General features: G+C 39.6%; 1 protein-coding gene across 3 annotated transcripts in view; it reads left to right on the top strand.

Moving 5' to 3' along the window:
* KIF16B (kinesin family member 16B) overlaps positions 1-16,640 on the top strand; it is a 142,503-nt gene extending 125,863 nt beyond the window's left edge. For all 3 annotated transcript variants that reach the window (XM_034060515.1, XM_034060514.1, XM_034060516.1), the window contains one exon: positions 15,350-16,640. In XM_034060515.1, coding sequence (XP_033916406.1) covers positions 15,350-15,508 — 159 coding nt within the window. In that variant the 3' untranslated portion in view covers positions 15,509-16,640. The remainder of the gene's footprint in view (positions 1-15,349) is intronic.
* The last annotated feature ends 965 nt before the right edge of the window (positions 16,641-17,605 follow it).

The raw sequence follows: 17,605 nt of genomic DNA, 5'->3' as shown, positions 1-17,605 counted from the left end.
ATTAATCCTAGTTTATGAAAAAACTCATCTCTTTAGAGATGCTCATAGGAGGTATGTTTATTTAAGGGGGAAAGGTTGTGGGTGAGGTAAGTGTTCACTGTAGACAGATGGTCTCTGTTCAACACAAGATTAAAAAAAATATTGCTACTTTAAATGCAGTTTGTTAGCTGAAGATTTACTATTTTATCATAGTTACTATATCCAAATATGACAGAAGGAAAGCAATATTTAGGCATCTTTGAGCTTTATTTTGTAACCCAGCTCTCTGAGTGTTTTGGGTATCTTTTCCCTTTTGATTAATTTCAAAAAGTAATTTTATCGTGGACAAGGTTACTGAGTTAATGAGGATTTGTGGGTTTTTTTGGTGATTCTGAAGTGCTGCGTGAATGACATAATTTTGACTCCTATCACACATTAAGTCTTCAAATTTCTTTGTTAATGAATGTGTTATTGCAGCCCAGGGGCAGGAGGTGGGGTTTTGGGAAAGAAGAGGCGTGAACAAAGACTAAGCCATACGCCCTGCAACTCTGTTGTAGCCGCATGGGGATTAACTGATCATGCAAGTCATTACAAATTATATTCTTTGTAGAGCTAAAGTAGCATTAAGTAGAGCTTTAGAGAAATTAATATAAAAGTAGATTGCTTCCAACTGGAATCTTTTCTTGCATGTTTTGATTTTTTTCTATGTACTTCACCTTTTCTTTGATCTTCCAACAAAACATCCTCCCACTGACTTTTGATGTGAGGCTGTCTCACATGTGCAAAATGTAGTCTGAGGTGTTTTGCTTTGTGTCCTCTATAGAAGGCATAAAGGCATAGCCATGTTCCAGTCTAGTACTCAGTTTGCATATTTTTGTACCAGTTAGAAATTTAATCCATTAATCTTTCTGACCTTTCATTTATCTGCTAACAGATTTTATTGTAATGTTTGTAGATGATAAAACTGCTGTGTATAGCGATGCTTTAATCATGGTATTATAGTACTTATAGCTCTCTATGTAGCCAGATTTTTAGCTTAAAATTAAATTGTATGTGTTTAAATTAAGTCATTAAAACTTTATGACCTATATATTTTGCAAACATAATATGGCCACTGTTCACATGAGTATGTTTTGCCATATGACAGATAGCACAGTTAGCCATGCTACCCAGTAATCCTGACAAATCAGTCGGTGTTGAAGGAACTGAAGATACCCTGTGGCCTAAGGGAAAGTTAGATAAAAAGGATAAAGGAGCAAAACAAATGTTACCATCCTTGCCATGAGGAATTTGACACAGTGACCTGATCAGTACTCCATTATGTCTGGATCCCTAATCATTGTATTGTCTTTTCACTATATATTTTGCAGTGGTTTCCTCTGGCTTTGCCAGCAGCATGAGAGTTTCAGCTAACATAGCTGCAGCCTTCTTGGTGAAGAGTTAGAGAAACCACCGAAGTGTTCATGGTTTCCAAAGTCGTGTAATGCTTTGAAGGCTTAAAGCGTATCTTCAATTACACTGTGAAAATGGGAGTTACACTGTGATAGTGGAAGAGGGCCCAGACACCAGTTCTATTTAAAGCACTGGCTGTTATGGCCCCGTGGATTTCAGTCCAGTATGAACCTCGAGTACACTTCAGTGCACTATCCAGAAAGCAGTAAATGGATGGATTGCCTCTGTAAGAGATGTGTTTTCTTAGCCTTTGACCATAGTGTATTTCTCATGTGGGAGCTCAGTCAGGTAAAAGGTGAAGGCATTAGACCTTGGTAACAAGCAGAAACATGGCTTGTATTCGGTTGGTTTTCATGCTTGATCCTGTACCTCAATTTGCTGAAAACCCTTTGTAACCTTCTTCAAGCCTCACAAGTGATTTGTTGTAATGGCTACAGTATGGTATAAAAGCTGATTTTATTGTTCCACATGGTTAGTAAAGAGCTAATGAGCTAATACAGCATTTTTAGGAAAATTAAAACAGCTTCCAGGCCAACAAAAATGTATATTCTTACCCAATGTCTGAGCTGACCTTATTGACTAAAAATAGGTGACAGCCTGACAAATATCAGTCCAGTAAGTGTTCTGAACAAATATTGTTTTGTAAAATCATTAGTAGAGTCTTATACTGATGGTAGATGACTAAAAAATTATTCTGCTCTTCCAGCTTTTACTTTAGGTATTTATACATCTTGAACAGGCTATGATTTCATGTCATGTTTTCCATGAACTTTTTGGATTGAAGCAGGGTAGTACAGCTTCGGATAGTCCAGTGCTTTCCACAGGACATATCTGAGCAACAGAAGTTTCTTTATTTAATTTCCTTTCTCTTTGTTAAGTATGCACATAAAAATTAGCATTCAAACTCCAGTGTATACCTGTGTGAGGGGTAAGACAGCTTAAGCTGTCATTTCAGTTGAACAGCCTGGCTAGAGTATTTGCTGGTATTAGCAGCTGGGTACTGAAATGGCCTTGCAGGCTCTTTTCTTGACATCAAAATTAGATTGCAGCTCTCCAGTCTGATCTGGGAAAATGAAGTGGATAGCCTGGGAGTCACTGTAGGTTAAAACTACTCTTCCAATTAGCAAAATGTACAACAATCAGAGATCTGGTTCTGGTGCAGATATCTAAACTGTTACTGATTTGAGTGGCTTTGGCTTTAGTCAGGGAAATCTTCCTTGTGTCTAATTATAAGATTTGTCTAAAACCTTCTCTGTGGGATAGTTTTCTAGGAAGAGTTTGGGTTTTTTCCTACACATCACCTCAGATTCTTGCCCACAGTAGCAGTGCTGAGGACAGCAGTGGGGTTTGTGGTACCTTTCAAGGCAGCTGGAGTCAGGGGGGCTGGCTGAACTATGTGTTTTAAGATTGTCATGAACAGTTACCTTATTTCAGCTTGAGATTGGAATTGGACATGTTTCACTGTAATGGAAGCTAAATTACTTGGAGTAAAAAACTCCAGAGAGCCCCAAATTAGGAGGATTGTGATTTAAAATCACAGTAAATGTAAAGTTCATGTAAAACATTAAGTTCTTTTATTTATCCTAGCTGGTACAAATGATTAATAACCAAAAGCTTCCCCATCCTTGTTGGTCCTTGTTGGTAGGAAAGCACAGTGTGTGTACTGTGAGATGAACCTGAGGAGAAGTCTTTGATCTCTAGAGTGATACAGACACTTTGGGGTCTTTTTGGTGTAGTATAAAGACTTTTGAGCAATATCTTACATTTACATAGAGGTTTGGAAAAATTACATGCAAGTTTTCACAAATGTTTTGCCTACATGTCTTAGGAGAAAACACCTAAATTGTGTTTAAAATTACCTATCCAAAATGCCCTATTGCAACCTGCTAATTCAGTATTTCATCAGGGACCTGTTGCAGGGCAAAACTCTAAATTAATTGTTCCACAGTCTAAAGACTGTAATTTCACTTCAGAGCCAACCTTGCTTGATTAAATCCGCCTTAAATGAAACAGCCAAGAATTCTTTTGATTAAAGTTAATGAATAGAAGTTAGTGTGTATCTATCCCTTCATGCAATTAGAAATCAGTAGATAAGAATACAAGATCCTTTTTCTTTTTTAAATTAAATCAGATGGTGTACATTCCTTTTTTTATTTTTTAAGCAAAAACTGTATGAAGGAAACACGGACTGGAGCACCTCCCATATGAAGACAGACTGAGAAAGTTGGGGCTGTTCAGCCTGGAGAAGAGAAGGCTGCATAGAGACATCATAGCAGCCTTCCAGTATCTGAAGGGGGCCTACAGGGATGCTGGGGAGGGACTATTCATTAGGGACTGTAGTGATAGGACAAGGGGTAACGGGTTGAAACTTAAACAGCAGAGGTTTAGATTGGATCTAAGGAAGAAATTCTTTACTGTAAGAGTGATGAGGTACTGGAATGGGTTGCCCAGGGAGGTAGTGAATGCTCCATCCCTGGCAGTGTTCAAGGCCAGGTTGGATGAAGTCTTGGGTGATATGGTTTAGTGTGAGGTGTCCCTGCCCACGGCAGAGGGGTTGGAACTAGATGATCTTAAGGTCCTTTCCAATCCTAACTATTCTATGATTCTATGATCACAAGAGATCCGTGATTCAGTGAGTGTATCTGTTCCCATTTTAACTGCAGAGTATCTTTTATTCCTTGGTGAGTTGCTAGATCTGTGAATGACAATAAAAAGAAGTTTTCCTGAAATACCAGCTTCTTTAGATACTGCATCTCTGTATCGTATCATTCTCCTGATCATTTTTCTTCTTCTCGTAGACCCAGGCTTTATTGTAGGAATGAAGATTATTATTAGCCCCATTTTCCCATTATGCAGCCAGAAAAGCTGGGCAGGAGTCTAAGCTGACAGCGGATTGAGTTGTGTTTCTTGACTCCTTGGTCAGAAGCCTTGTAGTCATGGGCCTACAAGGCTTTCTTTTCTGCTCTTGCTCTCACTAACATGCTTAGGAAAAAACCAATTGTTGTGCTCACAGAATCCCAGTAGGTTGTTGCCAAAAGGAAAGCAAAAAGTCCCCCAACCCATGGCCTGTTTCCTTGTCTCTGTTCCCTGTTTCTCGTTCCCTGTTCCCACTGCTGCATTTCCTCACGTTTGTTTGTGGATAGCAAAGGGGAACAAACAAAATCCCTGATCAGGGATGCATGATCAGAGAGCTCTGTTGTTGGTGGGAGTCGTGTGTTTCCTTTTGTTGCCACTTGCAATGCTCAGAGAATGAAAGGTCAAACCTTACGTCAAGTTTTGTAGGAGCACATACATCTTTCTGTCGTTGTCTCTGCACTTCTTTTATTCTCTTAGTACTTTGAACCTCTTTAAAATGTAGACATGCTCAATTTATTTAAAATTAATAATACAATTGTCCTTAACCTCCTCACTTCCTAATGTCTGCCGATGAGGTTTTCAATGATAGGTGTTAATGCAAGAGGCAGAAATAAATCTTGTATGAACTTCATAATTCAATTTTGCTCTCAAATCTGTAGAACTGGCAGGGAAGAGCATCGAAGACACTGAACTGACTGAAATGTTGCTGTTACCTGCAGTCAAAGTTAAGCTTCCAAAAAAAGGTTAACTTAGTAGCCAAATGCTTTGTTTTGTATTTAGTTTGTATTCTCACTCAAGTTCCTTTGGAGGTGGTAGCTTCTGGGGCATTTTCTTTTTGGTAAAGGGTTCTAAAGCTGATGAGATTCTGCTGGGTTTGCATGGCTCCAAAAATCTGGATCTGAAGGAAAACATGAAATTATGAAAATAGCATCTTTCCTTGAACTTGAATTCATTCTTGCTATCTAAATGTGTAGTTAGTTTCAGAATTAACACCTCGGTGGCAAACAGTGAAAGAATCATCTGAGGGGAAAAGGATCTCAAAATATTTGTTGACAAATTTGGGCAAAGGGAATGTTTGAGTCTGTTACAGCGACCTCATTGCTTGAGGTTTTCCTTGAAGTCATGAGGGCAGAAACATTTTAATGACATTGGAGATCACAGAATGGTTTGGGTTGGAAAGGACTTTATGATCATCTAGTTCCAACCCTCTGCCATGAGCAGATGATTTGTCATCTGAATATTCACTGAATGAACTTCATGAGTACATCCCACCAGTCTTTGTTACACAGCCTCATCCTTTAATATGTTTAATGGAGACAACCTGCTACATGCTAGTAACAGGAGTTTCTATTGCAAAACCCCTGTCAAATGGATGTTGATCTTTCCCAGCTCTGATGTCAGTCACAGAGACTATTGAAAGCTACTGATTATGTGTCAGTTCAAAGTGATTATTAGAAGGGAATTATTAGACTCTCAACTTGCAACAACATCCTTAATACCAAAGCATTTTAAGAAGAGCTTTAAAGCCAGCTGCTCAACAGCCTGGCTCTTGCAGATTGAATGTTTGCTTGTGACAGTGCAGTTGTAAATACTGCTCTTGGAAGCATCTCAGCGTGATAGGCTTCAGAAGGCATTCAGAATACACTTGATGATCACTGAAAGATAAAAGGAAGTTTTTCCTTTTGTCACAGATATGAATATGCACCAGGTGTGACTGCTGGTGCAAAAGAAAACCTCTGCAAATGTCGGTGTTTGATAATCCTAAAGAAGATTGTTTCATACCCATAGTCTGAACTGCAGAGTCTTGGAGCTGTGATTTTAATTTCCCATTAAAGGAATTTGGATGCAATGGGAAAACAGAAGGAAAGAGCACAGCCACATCCACAAAGGCAAGAGCTTGTGTGGCCGGGCCTTTTTGTGAATATCAATTGTATGAAATCCATGCCATGAATCATTTTCTGGATTAGGTGTAGCTAGTCTGCACCAAGTGCCTTTTATAACCTCTAGTAACTGCTTAAAAAATTAAGAACAAAAAATAACTGCTCTTCAGCTGATGTCTGCCTTGCCTGCAGACAGTAAAACTGCAGTTAGTCATCTGAAAGCAATTTCACACGTCAGGTTCCCATCCTGCAGAGCATCACTGGGGCTGCCCAAGGCACCTGGCTTTTCTTTTTGAAGCGGCACTCTCGAAGAGGAGCTGTAGCAGCTCTGAGCAGCAAAGCATTTCATCTGTTCTGGGTGGTGCTGCTGCTCATGTGGGGCCCTCTTGGCTTCAAAAAGTGAATAAATAAAATGAATTCTACTTATTGATTACGGTCACTAGATATTGGATCTTTTGTGATAAAATGCTTATTCCATTACAGTTGAAGAATTAAATAAGATGTGCAATGCAGAGACCTTTTAGTTTTCTTCCCCTTTGAGAGATTTCAGAGTATCAGAAAATAAGGAGGTATATTTATCATGATTTAGTAAGTTCAACAGCATATAGTGTGAACTCCAGTTTAGCTCCACATCTGAATGTATTTTGCTGTCAGTTCAGAATAAATTTCCCAACATTCTTCTACAAATCATGCTTCAGAGTTGTGTACCTTTATCAGTCTCCAATAATGGCTCTCCACATTCAGATGGAAGCAGATGAATAAAGGGAGCACTCAACCAAGGATGCTGGGTTGAACTTGGTGCTATCCCTTTTCAAAGTGAGCATATCAGTCATCCCCAGTATCTGATTTCACCACAGGAAGTAGAGGGTGATGCATGTCAAATGCTTTGGTAGCTGTTTGCCAAGGCCACTCCAGCAGACGACACGCTCTCACTGCTGGCCCAGGGATGCGTGGTAAATTCAATCCTGTTGTTGTTCTTTCTGAATAGATTTTGACAGGACTTTGTTTTGACTTGTGCTCCGGAGAAAAGATTGGTTTCCTTCACTAGTCAGGTATGTTTTGATCTTCTTAATATGGCTGTTCGTTTCCAAAAGCAGACTTCACACTGATAGAGCACCTGTAAATCATAGCCCTTGCTGCCTGGTGTTATTTTTTTTCCTGCCAGCTAACAATTCAGTTTTCATTGAAGCTACTTAAAGCCAATGAATATGAGCTTTTAGAATGCAGGCGTTGTAAGAAATATTAAGTCCTGTAGATTTTAAATTAATTTCAGGCAGAATAATATTGTTATTTGGGACGTAGACTGACTTCAGAAGTTAATTCATTTGATGCAGCATAATAGTAATTCAACATAATGTACTCATGCCATTAGACTAGCACTGAAAAAATGCTCTAAATAGCTATAATGAATAGTTTGGATTTTGAAAGCCTAGGAGAGCAATTTCACCTTGAATCATAACTGGCATCTCTCAGAATGCTTGTACATTATGAAAATGCAGAAAGGTGTTTGAATTCAAGTGAATTTCAGTACTACCCTGGGTAAAATTAACATTTTAGTGGCACTCAAACACTTCTGGAGTTGTAGTGGTAAAATCTGCTTTCACCTGCGTAGTTGTGGAAGAAACTAACCCTGATTCAAGGAACCGGCATTGCGCTGTACATAAAAACCATAGGGAGAGTTTCCCAAGGGGCTAAAAATGTAAGTCCTGTTTTTCAATAGAATTCAGCTGCTTAGAGAGCTTGATTCTTACCCACTTAGCTCCAAAGTCATTTAAGTACCTCTAAGCGTGCCCAGAGGAGTGGTGTGTGTGGTATTGCTGCTTCTCTATCCGCTTTGGGTTAAGTCCACCTGCTGCAGTGTTAGTGCCACTAACTCCATAGTTTTGTAGCTTTAACAATAGCAAAGGCTAAATTCTTTGTTATCAAGTAAAGTTCTGGTATTACAGCTCCAGCATTTACAGCCATGTTAAACATTTTGGAGCTGTGTAGCTAAACCTGTTCACTAACAGAAGAGCTGCATTAATTTTTTGGTAGGAGCTTTCACTCTTGTCTCCTATGCAGCTCCCTAGCAAACAAGTTCAGCCTAACAAGTTAAGAGTTTACATATGTGTATCACAGTCAAATTGGCAAGATATTTGCTAATAATTAATAACATAGCATAAGTTGCCATGCTTGTATTGTTTCTATTAAGGGAAACCCATAAATCTTGGTTTCCCAGGAAATGTAGCCAGCCCACAGCACAGGCAGCAAATGCTCTGCTCCCCTCAAAGCTGTGCCTGGCTGCTGCATCCCTAGCAATACTGGTTACTATAGTGCCAAGCTTGCTTTCCATCCTTGGTAAGAGGATGCTCATGGAGGCAAAGTCTGTTGGTGAGGCAGCTGGAAGTTTGACACAGGCATGCTATAGAAAGCTGATCATGTACATTGTGCATGGTGATATGTTGAATTTGTTTTGGATGGAAAGTGTTGTGGTGTGGGGTACAGTTGTATGTATATGTAGAAGACCTGCAGACACAGGGTGAGGTGATATTGATTGGGAAGTTCTAGATTTTTTAATTCTGTCTTTTTTTTCAGTGACTCCTAGGTGTTATCTGTAAACAGCCTTGCTTCTGATTAGGCCTAATCAAAGTGAACAGGAAGGGTTTGATTAAAACAAGTCAGCCCTTTATTCTTGGCTTGTGTAACACGGAGCCAGTTAATCCAGACTTGGGCGTAATTAAGGTCTGCCAATCTGAAGCACATAACCCCCTTCTTTAATATTATGACTAACATGATGGCGATTTGTCATTTGCAAATGTGTGAATCTGTTTTTATTCTTCTGACGAATCTCTCTGTGCTCACGCACATTGTGTGCAACTAGAGCAATGTCTTGGGTTCCTATGAGATAGATACATTCTGGAGGTGTTTGTTACCCCTGGCTCCTCAAAGAAGCTTTGCACAACTTTGACAGTGCCCTAATACTGTAGGTTTTTGTAAGGAGAACCCAGTCATCCTGGCCTTTCTGTAAGAGATATAGGCCCAGGTGATCATGTCATAATTTTAGCAAGTTTCTCTCCAAATCTTTCACAGAAATAAGATCCTTCAGGCACCAGGTAGTATCCCAGGCAGTAAGTCTTTTTCTCATTGCTATGAAATCACAGCTGCACGTAATAACCTAAGGGTGAGTGCAAGAGATAAATGTGTATGGATCCAGAAGTGACATTAGGTCCCTGAAGGGCCTGAAATATCACTTGAGATCTTGAGATGTTGAATATCCCATGCTGTCCTGCTCACATACTTTACTCAGATCTGCCTCATGATGACCTGTAATATATATGTGAAGGTGTTGGGGAAAAGAATTGCAGCATCATATTTACTTTATTAATAAGAAAAGGAAGAAGAAGACTCCACAGAAGACCAGAATGTTTCTGAGCTGGTTAATATCTGGTGAATGGGGAGTTGCTCTGAATATGGAATTGCTGGAGGTGAAGTTAATAGTCATAGTCTGTATGTAGTCTCCCATCCTCTTGAGCTGCTGTATTCCAGAGCAGTGTTACCTCATATTTTATATTCTTGCTGTCTGCCAGTTCTTGAAGCAGGAAGCTTGCTCAAATTTAATAAATCCAGAAATGGATCTAAATCTACTTTTAGAGAGCTATCAGAGCATTATGCTGGCAGTTACTCACTGCTAATTAGCCAGTTTTGCTTCAGGTGGTCCCTAAGGGAAGGGGAGATGGTTTCATTGGGAGACACAGGGCAGAAGCTTAACCGGGGTGAACCAAGTTGTGATCTGGAGGACCAAACTACCCTTGCAGGCTGCAGGAGGAGCTTGCTGGGTTCCTTGCCTGGACAAAACATCTAGTTTGGACAGCTAGAATACCTCTTGCTTTGTAATGTTGGGGTATTTGGCATGAGAGAACTCACTCCCTTGGAATTCAGTTCATAAAGAAACTTCCTGTATCATGGCTAATGGCTTTCCTTGTCCTCCACACCTGACACAGGTAATCCAGTCCTGTGTGGTGGTTGAGATGTGTGTGTCTCGGGTGAAGCAGAGCTGGCTTAGCTTTGCAGCCCTTTTCCTAAGGGTTCCTGTCTTCTGCACTCCAACACTAGTTTACCTCCCTGTACAGTGTGTTCATTCCTTCTGACTTTTTGCCAGTAAGGAAAACAAAACCCAACCAAAACCACAAGCAAGAAAGTGATACAATGAGAAGTTTGAATCCTGTTTTTCTTTGGAAGATGCATGATCTCTTCTCATTAGATTCTATGTATAGCATCTCCCTAGACAGGGCCCTTCGCCAGCCTGAAATCTCATGTGGACACCGTTGCCTGTCAGTGCCATTTCAGATGAGCTTTTACTTTTTGCCATAGACTGTAGTTAGTGTTGATAGCTGGCATTGCTGCAGTGTTTCCTATTTGAAGAACCACCCAGAAAGTAATTTGTTTTTTCTTTTTAAGATACCAGTGATCTAAATAGAGAAAGTTGGTTAATTTGGGAAAGGATCCCCAAATGTTCATTTTTCTTTGCATATGCCTAGCAATTTCTTTCTAAGAGACAAAGGCAGGAGATGCACTCCCATTTCTGCATTACAGTGGGCTTCCTTTGCATGCCTTGCCTTCTAAGCAGATCCTTATTTTTGTGATCACAGATTGGAAGTGAAGCACGTTCCTGTCTGCTTGTTTTGTGTTCCTTGGGAAGATCTTACTTTGCAAATACCTAATAGCAGCATGATGTGGTGTTTTAGAGTCAGGGAATATGCTTCAATCTGTCTCTTCTTTTGTAATCAAATTCTTATCCTATAGAAGACAGCTGTTGATACCTGGGTATGCTTTCCTCTATGAATAATTCAAATCAAGATTTGATTTAAAGCTTGCAGCACTTAACACCAGTCAACAGGATAATTATATGATTGGTGCTGAGAGAAACTACCATCTATATTAAAGGGAGAGCGGATCTGGTGCTGGAAGTTAGATGAGCAAGTTAATTAGTCCTGTCTCTGCCACCAGTCACCTTCTGTGCCCTTGTGGTAAAGCTTTGACTGCCACATTGATGTGTAGATGTTGAAAGAGAGGTATTGTTTCAAAGAAAAGAAGCTATTGTTTCAAGAATCCCCACAGCCTTGTAAGATTTAACTTATTCAAGTTTGTGGTGCTCTCAGCTCTGTCAGATAGGAGCAGGTGATGTTCATAATGCTAATTGTAATGTGTTATATTTGAAGAATTTAAAACACTTGGGTTTTTTTTTTATTTAATTGCTGAGAAAAGTGGCAGAAGAGAGAAAGCTCAGAGTTTTCTTTGCTTTCTGGAAGTCCCAGAGTTGAGGAGTTTTTAAGCACACCAAAGTTTAATGAAAAAATCCAGTTCTTGCTAAGCTCTGCTGTTGGTCTCTGAGGCTGTGGCTGTTTGTAATGGCTTATGAGAACAATGTCGTTGAACTGAATTCCTCTTTTATGCCACAATTGAAAGTGTGGTAAGAACACTTTTGCATTCTAGAAAGCTTTTTAATTGTAATAACTTTAATAAATTTAAATTAAAGTTATGGATTTACATTATACCGTATAAAAATTATGAGGTCCCACATCACGAAGTAGTGCGAAAACCATAAGAATGACTTTGCTTTGGTGAAGGATTGAGCATAAGATGAACACTGGCCTAGTGCTAAAAAGGTGAACCCTATTCAAATTATTTTTAATAAGCTTTTGAAATGGTTGCCATTTTGCTGTTTACGTAATTAAAAGGAAGGGAAAGCTACTCAATCTCATAAGTAAAGTAAAAGCTTTGGGTCTCACAGCACCTTGTCCAGTCTTGTTTCATTTGCAAACACTTGGAGTGCAAAATGCAAAGTTAATTTTTCAGGTATGGCTGCCACAAAATTGAAGTTACAGACCCTGAAGGTTTTAATGCATGCAAAGAAGAGAAAAAACACTGCTTTTCCTGTTTCAGACTGCTGGTTTTTTACCCTGGCTTTCTATCTTTTCTTTTTTTTCTGTCTCTAAGCATTTTGTACATGCAAAAAGTGTTTCCATTCTCTAAAGTGCTGCTCCTGAATGTGTGTTTAGACTGAGGAACTGACATCATTGGTGTTTGTTACCCATTTTATATCCTCGTTGCCAGGGTCCTGTGCCCTTACACTGAGATGTTTACACATGTATAATTAGGATATTTTCCAGCAAACCAGCAACGTAGCAGGTTGAGCGCTATTAGTGAAATGAAACTCCTAAGTGCATTTGGAAGAACACTGATTACCAGGCTAAATAATCCAGAACAAATGGCTCGAGTTTTGAAAGGCTAACAAACAGAAATGGCTAATAAACCCAAGCCTTTTGGAATAGTTGTAGCAGTTGTCTAGTTTTTTCTTTCCAAGTTATTCATGCAAACCTAGCAAAAGTAGGATTGCTGTAATGTGGTGCTTTGCATACTAGGGACAGTGATTTAGATGCTCTGGGTGAAGTGCTGGTAGGAAGCCACAGCCCTAATTTGTATAAAATTTGCTCATTTCCATTAAGGCACCCTGAGCTTGCCAGTCTCTGCTTTTTTAAGGGAACATATCAAAAGATACAGTACTAGAGTGCTTCCCACCTAGTTTTGGCTCAGCACCAATAACACTGTTGTGTAAATAGAGAAAAATTGTATCTGCTGCTGGAAATGGATTTAATATAAAAGCTTTGAAAACAACTCTTCCACTGCCCACTGCATCCTGACAGGGGCCTTCCTTTCATCTAGCATTGCTTCCACTCCAGCAGCTTGCAGTGGCCTCCTGGGTTGCAACAAAATCCCTTTTGGATCTATGAGCAAATTTTCTTCCCACTGTCTCTAGCATTTGGGGTTGATGTGATCCAGCCCTTCTCCCAGCTTGCTGTGACCCTCATCCTCTTCCCATCCCATCTGAGATTGAGAAGCATCTTTCCATGCACCGACAAAGACCACCCTTCCTTTTCTTCTCCCTCTTTCTTCCACCTTGTCATCCACATTGCAGCCAACAGGACAGAGCAACCTTCCCCTTTAGTGCCTAGCCACAGCTCTTTAATCGAGACATATGCTTGTGGTGCAAGCACACACTTCTGCTGTTAGTCACTGTTTCCCTCACTACAGGACTTCAGTCCTAGCCAGCATATTTGGGCAGAGCAGCCTTTATTTCGTTGAAGCAACAGCTTCTTTGTGTCAAGGGCACATCAGCTTTGTGTTAGGCTAACGCATCAGCATTGCAAACAAGGGCAAATGCAGATATAGATTTTATAGGAGGGCTAATTTTCTCAGAGGCGGCTGCTGAAGAGCACATAATGCCAAGCCATATGGCTGGAAACCTTCATACAAAATTAATTCCATCATAATCTGGTAGGGTCTGTTTGTTGCCATTTTCCCAAGGATCTTTTTCATGTTCAAAGAATCTGTGATATTCACTGAGCAACTCTTGTGTGGAGATCTGGGAAGATATGTGTACCTGCTGTTCCTAGTTTTTCCCTGTCAGATGAGTATAATCTTATAGAAGAGGGATTTTTTCATTCTGCCATTAGAGTTATCACGCCAAAACAATGAGTAATGGCTGTACAGAAAAGGCATGACAGTCAATTGTCTGGCCATATGTACCAAGGTGAATGCAATAGGTCCTGTAATGTCTCTGGTGAGATATTTTGGTAATTTTGAGTCTTCAGTAGCCATAAACTGGACCTATTGCAGGCACTTTTCAGCACAATGCTTACAATCTAACGGGATGCCATGTTTTACATTTGATTTTCTCCCGTATTCATCCTTCAGGCGTTACTGGATTGGGACATTTTTTAAAGGACCCTACTTTGAACTAATTATGACAAATGTTGATATGACATCTGTTGCTCGCTTTAAATTACCTCTTAGTCCGTTAGAATTCATCTTGAAGGCATTATTATAATGAATTTTTTTCCATGAACATTAATACAACCTGTGGGAGATCTGAATAAAAAAGAAAATTCACCAATCCTGCCAAGAGAAAAGCTGATGTGCCACCTGTTTTTTTCTTTCTTTTTTTTCCCTTGTTTTTTGTTATCCTGCTTTCTGTAATATTAATACAGCTGGTTTCCAAGGTACTTAAATAAGTAACAGGTTGGTAGAGCATGGAGGAATTCTCCTTGAGAGTGAATAATTAGGATTGCTTCCTGAACAAACTGCTTCCACAATGCAAAAGCTGCTGTGTTGAAATAACCAAACTTTGTGTTCTCTAGAGGAGATTGTGCTGTTCTGTCTTACAGATATAATTCCCACTAAATGCAAGATTAGTGAGTAATTTCTCAAGTTGCCTTTTCCTGTGGTCAGTCTGTAGCAGAGCAAAGGAGTTTATCCCTGTACTCCAGATGAAATGTCTCTCTTTGGGTGACATAAAGCACCGGTCTGATCAACGCTTTACCTACTGTGTTTCATACAAAATGTATTAATCTGACTTAGGAAATCAGGCTAAATGATAGTAATAATTCAACCTAGGTGTGATGGAAACTTCATCAGACTCGTGAAAACTAACTGGGTGCTAATGTATATCTGTCAGAGTTCTGTAGGTACAAATAGATGTGAGTTGCAGAGCGGTTGCTGGGTATTAACTTCAGGGAAGGGGAATGCTTATTATGTGACTTAAAAAAAGACTTAAATATATTGGGTAGCTCAGGGAAAAGATGCTGGTAGGTTCTGAGAGAATATGGAAGTCATGCAATCCTTGTGCAGATGGCGTTGATCAAAACAAATCCCTTTCGATGCAAGGCTTATGGAGGCTTGATGAGGGAAGGATTTCTGGAAGTCCTTCTTTGCCCATATGTAGTGAAATTCCTGCAGAATGGATTTGAGGTTTGCACCTGCTGTAGTGTTTGGTAATGCTAGACGGCAGTATTAGCAGGTCATGATTAGGAGAAAGCATTACATGACTACAGAGTAAACCGGAAAGCATCACACAAGCACAGAATAAAACAGTTACTAAGCTTGGCAGAGGAAGAAAGTGGAAAATATTACTTCTCTGCTTTTCCTGAGCTTAATACAGATATTTCAGTTTACCTATTTTATGGATGGACTTAAAAGCAGATGGATGGTTATTAAAAGGAATTTTCACAGTCCATGGAGATCTTGTTTCTTCTTTTATTTTTATACCACTTTTGTTTTTATACCACTGTTTTTTTAGTTCTTCAAAGAGGTCATGATCAGTTTGAGCAAATAAACCTTATAACGTTTTGCATTTCGTTCCACAGAAATACCTCAGGAGCTTTTTCTCTGCAATGCTGAACTCTCCATCGTCTCCACTACACATTGATAAAGTGGGTCTAACTCTATCAAAATACACCATCTGCGAATTCTCACCCTTCTTCAGGAAAGGTGTTTTTGACTATAGCAGCCATGGGACCAGCTAACTTTTGTGCCAGGTGCTTTATGCCAGAGGAGCACAGTTGGAGTGGTGCCTTCACTTTTGCCATGCAAGAGAAATGAGGGGAAGAAGAAAAGTTACCTTCCTCCATACCTGGAAAGTTGCATCAGAACAACTCCACTTAAAGACATCTACACCCCAGCCTGTGTCCTTTACCAGCTCTCATATCAGTGCCTGCATTTTCCTGGCATGGGGTATACAAACTTTTTGTGTAAGTTGCTCTGTTAATACTGTATTTTCTTGCTGAGTTTGGAACTGCTCCTTAGCAGGAGTGCTTCCTTCCCATTTGCTCAGACAATTTGTTCTGATGGTGCGAGAGCATCTCGAGTTTACCATGGTGGTGTGTCATGCTGACAGAGGGTTTCTGAGAAGCCTTTTGGTTTCTGTCCAAGCTGTTTCTTAAAGAACACTTCCTCTTCTGTTGCCTTACAGCATACTGTCATGTTTGAGGTAATGCTCATGCTCCACTGATACTTCTTTCTTCCCTCCCAGACATGTATTTTAACTATTTGACTGTATAATTGTATAATTAAAGGGCCTGGGTAACTTGAATGTTTACAAAAATATATGCAGCAGAAAGAATATAATTTAAACCCTGTAAAAGTCTTCCACACTTGGTTGTTTTGGAGCAGAATGAATCACTTGCCATTAATTAAGAAGCAGAGGAAGCAATAGTTACTGAAGAATGCGGTCAGCATCTTTTCAGATTTTCTAATTACCCAGACTGCAAGTGGATACTGTGCACTCACTGTACAGAGCTCAGAGCTATGCATAAAGCTAATGCAAAGTGCTGTATTTCTTTTTTTGTTTGTTTCCTGAAAAATAGCATCTTCACAATAGCATAACACTGTAAAACCTGAAGTTCATTTGCATCGGTTTGAAATTTACAGGATTTGACTAACAGTGCTTTAAAATTACTCAGGACTCATTCAGACTTGTACATGTATATACAGGTAAAGCTCATTTTATATTGCTGCAGATCCAAATATATATATATGTATATATATATACACACACTGTGACTGGAACTGAATATGTGTACATATTCATATATAATTGATTGTATAAAAATCAGAATCAAACTACTTCCAGTTATTAAAACACATAATGAAAGGTAAGTTTTGTGTGATGCTTGTTATGTGCGTGAAGCATTATTTGTGAGTTGCCATCCTTGACTACCAGCAGGTCTTGGTAATCAAACTATTTCATGTTGTAGAAAATGGTCATTAAAACCTAAAGTAACAACACTGGTGACATTTTTATTCCATAAGCTAAATTTTAAAAACAGCGATGTTTTCTATTTAATATGATGTATAAAAATAACTGGGTTCTATTACTAAGTCTAGTCTGCTGTGATAAGCATTTCTGACTGAAAAAGAGGAGGGGAAGGGGGGAGAAAAGAAAAAAATATTAGACTGGATCATTTAAATTTTGAGAGTATTTTTATTATTTTGATTCATTTCAGTGAAAGCAAAAGTTAGGGTAAAATTTCTGAACCACCAGAGCCCTATTACCAGCAGGGTAGACTTTAATGTCTGTGGATACATCTGACTGTACCTGATTGTCTGACTGGGGCATCTTAATAGCTTCGGTTGGGAGCCAGGTTTTTAAGCTAAGCATTCCAATCATGGAACCTTAGAATGGTTTGGGTTGGAAGGGACTTTAAAGATCACTTAGTTCCAACCACCCTGCCATGAACAGGGTCACCTTCCACTAAACAAGGTTTCTTAAAGCACCATCTAACCTGGTCTTTAACATTTCCAGGGATGGGACATCCAGAGTCTCTCTTTTTCAGTGTCTCAGCACCCTCATAGTGAAGAAATCCAAACCTGTGGATTCCCAAACCATTCCCAGTCTCCCTCACACACTTCTGCACTAGAGAACTGACTTCACCTGCGCTTCATCACTGACCCCATGATCCTTACCATGCCCTGTACCTATTTTACACCTTTCCAGTATCTCCCAGGGCCTTTCTGTGCACTGATGCCCCTGATGAGGGGGACATGTTCTCTCTTCCTTCTTCACTCCAGCATTTGCCTTTGCTAGTGCTTCCCAAATCAGAAAGTGAAGGTTGGATGCTTGC

Source organism: Melopsittacus undulatus, chromosome 3, assembly GCF_012275295.1.
Source record: "Melopsittacus undulatus isolate bMelUnd1 chromosome 3, bMelUnd1.mat.Z, whole genome shotgun sequence".
In the NCBI taxonomy this organism is placed as follows: domain Eukaryota; kingdom Metazoa; phylum Chordata; class Aves; order Psittaciformes; family Psittaculidae; genus Melopsittacus; species Melopsittacus undulatus.
This window is presented reverse-complemented; position numbering and strand designations above follow the sequence as displayed.